We start from the raw sequence: 8,517 nt of genomic DNA, 5'->3' as shown, positions 1-8,517 counted from the left end.
TTTAAATTCTATTTATTGAAAATAATATCTTAAAATTTATAAATATTATTATAAAAAAATATATTTTATATTTATTTAATTATTTATATATAAAAAAATTGAATAGTAAATTCTCACTATATAAAACTTAATTTGCCTTGAATCCAATATGCATATTATTTTAAGTTTGAACTCATCTTCAACTCGATTACGTATTAAATAAAATTCGATTGAATTAAATACTCAAAGATATCTATCTCATTACTATTTCTGCTCCAATTTATAGAAAAAAAAATGTTTAATTTGCTTTTTGTCAAGATAGGCTTTGAATATTTTTGTTTTTAATTAAATTTTTACTAAACTCTAAATTTGAAAAATTATAATTTTTATTTTTTTTACATAATTTCAACATTACAAAGTAAATTTTTATTAGATGAATTCCCACAATGTAGTAGATGAGGAGAGTTAAAAGCAAATGGGAACACAAAGGAGAGGCCGGTGAAGGTAGAGAGCACACAATTACAAATATTAATATTGAATTTGTATAAAATAAAAAAAGAAAAGAAAAGGATAGATAAGTCAAGAAAGCTCAGCTTTCCCCCCCGACCAAAATCAGAACCTTCCATATTTAATGTCCAAATACCATGTATTTTCTTCTTTTGTCCTTACACCCTCCGCTAGCGCGTGTTGTACGCGCCTATGGTTCTGTTTATTAAAATATTTAATTTAACTCTTATATTTATTAAAAAAATTAATTTAATTTATTTTTAATTTTTTATTTAATTTAATTCCAAAATTTTAATTTAAACTCAATTTTAACTCAAAAATTAAAATAAATTTATATAATGACAAAATTTTTATTTAATCATTAAAATATAATTTTGTTATAATTAGAATTAAATTAATGTGCCTTATTTCAATGAGAAGTCCAATAAAAACTCTGATAAATTAATTAAAATATTTTTATTTCAACTAAATAAAGAATAGGTTTTTTTTTATTTAATATACCTAAAAAAGTCTGTGAAAATATTTTAAAAATTTTGGCAATAATTAATAAAAATGTAAACAAATTAAAGAGCGTGTGACAGACGAATAGTTTTGGCGAGTAAGGTTGTAAGAAGCAAATTAATTAAAGCATATGTAGAAAAGAAAATTTTGGAGAGAAAAATATATTAAAAGGAAAAAAGCATGCGGAAAGTCTCTTAAAAAAACAAAAAAAAAAGTTGAAAGAATTGGATCATAATAGTAATAATAAGATTTTTGGTTGGTAGCGGAAGAAGAAAAGCAAAAAGAAAGAAAAATTTTAAAAATAAAAGAGGAATTCTCACGTTAGATATATGATAAATAATGTGAAAAATCATCATCCCACCTAAATTTAGGGTAACTTATTTTCGTCATTAAAAAAAATTAGATAAAATAAATTTATTTCTTTTTTTACTAATAAATCATCAATAAAAAATATAAAAAAAATAAATCGAATCTAATTTTATCTTAAAAATAAATTCAAAAGGAGAAAGTTTATCTAAATCTTATATGTAGTATAAACACCTTATCCCAAATCAATGTGTAATAATACATCTCCTCGTGCCCACATTAAAGTAGAGTAGTTTCTGATAATATATAAAAAAAATGACTCAGATCTAATTTTACCTTAAAAATTAAATAAAAGGAGAAAAAATTTATTCAAATCTTATATATAGTATAAATACCTTATTTCAAATTGATATAAAATAATAAAAAATAAAAATATTAATAATGATATAAATTTAACAGATTTTTTCGGTTAGCATTTTTCTCCTCTAGATTGGTTTTCTTGAGGGGATCTGTTGGTTGGGATTTAACTTGAAGATTTTATGTTAAGTTTTTCTTGACTTTTAAAAAATTAATTAATAAAATTATTTATTTAAAAAAAATTTAAAAATAACATAATAATTTATTTTAAAAATATTAATGCATTTTCAATCATTATTAGCAGTAAAAGTTAAAAATATAGATAAAAAAAATGGAAGTGTACGATAAAATTAAAATTTAAATATATTTTCATTTATTTTTAAAATTTAAGCACTGATTATAATATAATATATAAATAAAGAAATAATTTACCCAATTTTATCATTCCCCCTGTTCTGGCTTGGATCCCAATCAAAGAATTCATGACATAACAACAAACTGTGACATACCCGTGGATCTTGGGTCAAACAGTCTAGAAGGAAGACAAAGAATACAAGAACATGAACATGTGATGAATATTTCTGATGATATATATATATATATATATATACACACGCTATCGAATAGACTAGATGACAGTGAATGTGGCCACCGATTCAGTTTTGTTTGAATTGGTTTGGAGTCATTAGTTCACAGTTCATCAAAAGGGTGAATCTAAATCAGTCCATTAAACACTCTAAAGTTTTAATTTTGATTTCAGTTTGATTTGGTTTAATTCAAATTTAATGGTGCAAAATTTTTTTTTGAAAAATTTTTTAAATAAAAAAATTTAGTTTGGTATGGAACTAAACTGAATTGTCCTAGTTAAATTTCAATAGGATTCATTTATGGTTTGAGTCAAAAACAAGTTGATCAATTTTGATTCGATTTAAATCGGTTCGATTTTGATTCTGAACTAGCCTATAGTCAAGTCTAGATGAGAACCTAGAGACAAAGATTTGTACAAAAACAAAGGATATACACAAATTATTGGTTATTTTGACATAGATTGAGCAAGTTCTCTCTTAGGATCCACTTGAGGATCATATCCTAATTTGGGAAATCTAATATCCTAAAAGAATAAAAAGTGGGACGTTGTGCAAAAGTTGAACTACGATCTTAGCCGCTTGTGAATTTATCTTGTTAAAGTAAGTTCCTTAAGAGTTAAGATATGAAGATATCAAACAAATGATATTGATTTGTATCAATCAAGTAGCATTATATATTGTCTCAAATCTAATTCTTCATGAGAGAATAAAAATATATAGAAGTAATACATGCCCTTATTAAATCTCTTAAAGAGTTTCAGGTTAATTATATTTGTAACAAGCTAAAGGTATATGATATGATCTATGCTCAGTGAGACCTATATTATTGTGAGTAAGAGAATGCATATATACTGAGTCTACGGAATAATTTCCCATACACAAGAATTCAATTATGAAAACAAATAATTTAAAGACGTAATAAATTCTGGAAGTTGTAAATAGAGGACTTATCAGGACATTGTCCGGTGGAAAGCAGCAGAGAAAAAGAGTGTGCCATGTACTGTTGATTATTGACCAGTCAATACAAGGCAGATAACCGTAGCCATCAAAGACTATCAAAGATGTATGATAGAATCCTAGTGTTGAAAACATGGGTTCCTCGGAAAAAATCATGGACCAGCAAGCATGTAATTTTGATAATATATTTATAAACCAGGCGTAGCATTAATTCTTGGGACTTGTATATGAAGAGAGAGCCTTAGAACATACGTTTCCACCATTTCTTTCTTCTGTGTGTGAGAGAGAAGAGAGACAAAGAAAAGCCCTTGCATTTCTCATGGACTGTGGAGTCGTGTTGGGTTTCTACTGCTGGGGCTGGGAGTTCTTAACTGCTCTTATTCTCTTCTCTTCCTCCCATTAATTAGTCTCTTTCTCTTCTCTTTTTCTTTTCTTTTCTTTTCTTTTCTTGCAAAGTTTAATTTCTTATGGAGTCTACAGCTATAGATAGTAATAATAATAATAATAGCAATAAAGGTTTGTTGGAATATGCAAGGAAATCAACTCCGCCACCATTCTTGCTCAAAACCTACATGCTGGTGGAAGATCCGGTCACCGACCACGTGATTTCTTGGAATGACGACGGAACAGGGTTCGTGGTGTGGCAGCCGGCGGAGTTTGCCTGCGATCTACTACCAACACTGTTCAAGCACAGCAACTTCTCCAGCTTTGTCCGGCAACTGAATACCTATGTAAGTGTATGAAAAATGATCGGAGAAAATAAAAATAGACAGAGTAATACTTCATCTAGGTGTATCTATTCAGTCTATTTATAAATATTATAGGAAAATTTTTGCCTAGTTTACTATGCATTCAAAATACAACTTATTAAATATATGAGTCTTACATAATTATGTGTTTATAATAAATCGAATTTAAACAAGAAAATTTTTAAGACTGTATTACTTAAAATTCATTTTACGAAAAATTCTTACTTAAACCTAATTCATCATGGATGTAAATATGTGAGATCTATATATATCTCACTATACATGTTGTGTCTTGATTCATATTGAATCGAGATTTTATTGCCTAAACTCAATACATCATGAATCCAAAATATAAATATATTGGTAACTTTTTTTATTAATTGAGTAATTAATTTTTTTATGTAATTAATTTTAGACTAATTTAGGTTACAAATATTAGACGTATAGTCTAGTGTATTTTTTTTAAAAATTTTTTAAAATAATTTTTTTTAAAGGATTTGCTTTTATAGTAACTTTGGTCTTCAATGATATATGCATCAACCAATTAAATGGCGCTATCTACACCCTTTTGCTTTTATAGAATAGGTTATTTTCATTGTTGAATGGTAGAATAGGTTAAATGATGCATCCAAAAATTATATAAATTCTTTAATTTAAAGTCTTGGTAATGGATAGTAAGTCAAGTCAGAAGCTTCACAGTTCTTACTTCTTCAATAATTTAACGATTCAAGTCTTGGTTTATTTTTATTTGTCCAAGTTCTTTAAAGAAAATAATAAAAGTTGCTTTGAATTCAATGCACATAATAGCAAGTCTTGGTCTCTTAATTAGTATGCCAGTGATAGTAAATTTCTCAAAATTCAATGTAGTAAATAAATAATTGTTTGAAAAATAGAAAAACTTAGACTTCATTTATTATGAATTTAAGATATAAACACGTAGGTCTCACCATATATAATATGCTTTAGATTCAACGACAGGTTTTAGACAAGTAATTTCATGAGAAAAAATATAAATAATAGGTGAGTACTCCAATAATAGTTTTATATTTCTATCAGACCCTGTTTGCGAAAGCCTATTTGACTTCAAACATGGGCAAGCATAGATCATTTTACTTTATGCTGAAATATTCAACCAATAAATAGGGTGGTCAGAATTTGAATTCTAAATATATGAGAGGCTCTGATACTATGTCAAAAAATTATTCAATCTAAAAGCTTACTCCAAGAATAATTTTATATTTCTATCACAAATATGTAGATCTCACCTATTTTATATGTGGGTCATCTTAATCCATGATAAATTGAGTTTAAATAATACTAAAGAAAAATAAATAAGACTTAAATATGTGAGATTAAATTTAGTTCGTGTCATTTCTTCAGTTTCTTCTTTCCAATGGCTTCATCTCCTCTTTAACGATGCTTCATTAGAGAATTTCTAAATGTTTATCATTTAACCTACCATGCATATGTATTGTGATGTGGGTATAGGGTTTTCGCAAAGTTGCAACCAGCCGGTGGGAGTTCTGCAATGACATGTTTCGAAAGGGTAAAAGAGAGCTACTTTGTCAAATTCGTCGACGAAAAGCATGGTCTAACAAGCAACAACCGATTGCACCAATTCAAGCTACACCACAAGAGTTTGAGGAAGATCAAAGATCATCATCAACATCATCATCATCTGAATATAGTAACCTTATCGATGAAAATAAACGTCTCAAGAAAGAAAATTGTGCGTTGAGCTCCGAGCTCACTAGCATGAAGAAGAAGTGCAAGGAGCTACTTGATTTAGTGGCCAAATATGCACATTTGGAGAAAGAAGATGATGGTGGTGATGATGATGAGAGGCCAAAGTTGTTTGGTGTGAGATTAGAAGTTGGGGAAGAAAGGGAGAGGAAGAGAAAGAAAGCTGAGATTAGAGAGTGGGCAACTATTTTACTAGCCCAATCATGCAAGTAATTTGCGCCAATTATAAATGTAGATTCAATTAATTAATAATCAAAGAAGCAAGCAATATCTAGCTACTTGGAATGTAAGTAGCTTTGCTCCATTGCTGGCTTATATGTATAACTATATAAGTACATTGTTATGTACTTAAAAGGGATTATAATTGGGCACAAGCCCCTTGAATTACATGGCTATCATATATTTTGTTTTGTGGGTTAAACACTAATTTACTTCACTTTCTCTCTCTCTCTCTCTCTCTCTCTCTCTCTCTCTCTCTCTCTCTCTCTATATATATATATATATGGTTTTTTTTATATGTTCAACCATTACTATACATTTTAGATTGATTTAAGGCAACTGTTGCTTTATAATAGTTTATAATTATTGTCTTTATATATATATATATATAAGGTAATAAAACCATTGCAAACTAATTGATGAATTTTGTCAAAATTTTAATAAAATTACTATTAAAACTATTAAAATAATAATAATTTACACCTATTTAAGAAAGCGATTTTTGTTCGTTGTGAAAATATATTTAAATTACTGTTTTATGCTACAATTACAAAAATAGATGTACTGGTTCTCAAACTGTTACCATTGCCTTATGAATATGGTTTAAGCATATAAGGTAATAGCTTTTGACTACTGCCTTAAATTAATTATGTAGTAGTAATCTCATCATGTATATTATGTCTTATAAGTTCATAATGAATTAAGTTTAGTAACCATCATACGTTGTGTATAAATTCCATTACAAGTGATTAACAGGATATGGAATGGAGCTCTTTAATTTAGTTGAGGTAAAAGTACAAGGGCAAGTTATAAAAAATCTGAATTGATGAAACTTTAATATTTCAATTTGTTTTCATTTGTTTCATTATCAAAATTGAGGGAATAAAAAGTTATTCTTTCCTTAACATTAAAAATATTTTTTAGATATAAGAATTCTACCCTTATTTTAAACATGATTAGCCTCTCATTTCTTTTCTTTTCTATCCCATGAATAAAATATTTATTGTGGATGTATAATGATAGTTTATTACCTCTAATTTCAAATTTAGAATTTAGTTTATATTAATTAGTTTATCACTTCAAATATATATATATATATATATATATATATATATATATATAAAACCAAGTTTGTAATTTTTTTTCCTTTTTAAGTTTTGAATTAGAAGTGTGGAAACTCAGCTCGAACTTGAGTCTACCAGGTGAATGAGATGCATTCAACCATTAAATTAAACCAAGCTAAGTCTCGATATTTATTTTATTTTCCAAAACATTTACAATATTGTCATTTCCTTTTTCAAAAAAAAAATTCCTAAATATAACATTCAACAAAACGGTAAAATATATTTAAATAAGAAAATATAATTAGGAAAAAGACATCATTAAAATAATAATTTAATATCAATAAAAATAAAAATAGAGTATATTGATTTTCAAAGTCTCAATCTTAGAATTGGAAAACTCTTATTATTCTTGAATTTTGACTTTGTGGGTATGGCTTTATAATTTGTGTCTAGTTTTTAGTTGCTCATCAATTAATTATAAATGTTGTGAACTAAGAAACAAATTGTTCAAAGTCTAATTACTTGTCATTTTCCACTGATGTTGCTTCCCAACTTATTTAAGAAATAAACCCCACTTGAATTATTTTCATCCAATTTGATTTCAAATGTCCAAACTTTCTTCCTTCAAGGTCCCATCTTTTAAAAAAATATTTGATTTCAATGGAGGATTAAAAAATTGTTCTTCTGAAAAAGAAAGGAAATTTGGTGTGTATATACCCAATTGCATAATATTTTTTTTCAGAAATTGAAATTCGAATCAAGACAAAGCATTGAATGGAATAAAAAATTTCGATTGAATTCGATTTCAAGTATCTTCAATTTTGATTTAAAAAAAAAAAATTGGAATTCAATTCAATTCTGAAATTTCTCAAACCTCTGAACTAAATTGAACCTAGTCCAACCCTATATATGAATCATTAATTTTTCATGCACACTTTGATGATACAAAATTTCCTTCATTATATGTGAATGGCAAATTAATGTTGTGTTTATGAGTTGTATCCAAATGGAGCGTTCATATGGTTTGGGTTAATTTTTATAGTTCATCCTTGAATTTTATCTTGCATTTCACTTCTATCTCTTAACTTCAATTTATTTCTAAAAAATTACTTAATTTTAATTTCATTTCATAAAAGTTCTCTATAACCTATAATTGCACGTTTCAAATTAAAAAAATCTCTTTAAACACTTTTTGATGAAAGATAAATTCTCTCCCTTTTCTGGAAACAGATTATTGTGATAACATTGATATTTTTATGATAAGTCTAGAAGGTAATTGTAATAGCAAGTGTGAGTGTAAGGGAAAAGGAGATAAAAAAGTTTTTTTTTTTTTTACTTGAAAATTTGCTATAACATATTAGAGAAATTTTTATCAAATAAAATTGAAGTTTAGAGATTCTTGAGTAATAAATTGAAATCAAGAAATACAAATAAAACAAGAATAAAGTTCAAGGATCAACTATAACATTACCCATATGATTTGATAGGATAAGATTTATCATGTTGTTGTTTCACCTGTAAGAGTTATCTCAATCTAATCTATTATAT

The 8,517-nt window shown here is 26.9% G+C and overlaps 1 protein-coding gene across 1 annotated transcript; it reads left to right on the top strand.

Annotated features, from left to right (window-relative positions):
* The first annotated feature begins 3,403 nt into the window (after nucleotides 1-3,403).
* Nucleotides 3,404-6,107, top strand: LOC110642379 (heat stress transcription factor B-3). The gene is made up of 2 exons (XM_021794407.2): nucleotides 3,404-3,925; nucleotides 5,432-6,107. Exons 1-2 carry the CDS (start codon nucleotides 3,662-3,664, stop codon nucleotides 5,897-5,899), a joined length of 732 nt encoding a protein of 243 aa, XP_021650099.1. The 5' UTR covers nucleotides 3,404-3,661; the 3' UTR covers nucleotides 5,900-6,107.
* Nucleotides 6,108-8,517: the final 2,410 nt, after the last annotated feature.

This window comes from Hevea brasiliensis, chromosome 3 (genome assembly GCF_030052815.1).
Source record: "Hevea brasiliensis isolate MT/VB/25A 57/8 chromosome 3, ASM3005281v1, whole genome shotgun sequence".
Classification (NCBI taxonomy): Eukaryota; Viridiplantae; Streptophyta; class Magnoliopsida; order Malpighiales; family Euphorbiaceae; genus Hevea; species Hevea brasiliensis.
Note: the sequence above shows the minus strand (reverse complement) of the source record. Positions and strands in the feature narration are given on the sequence as shown.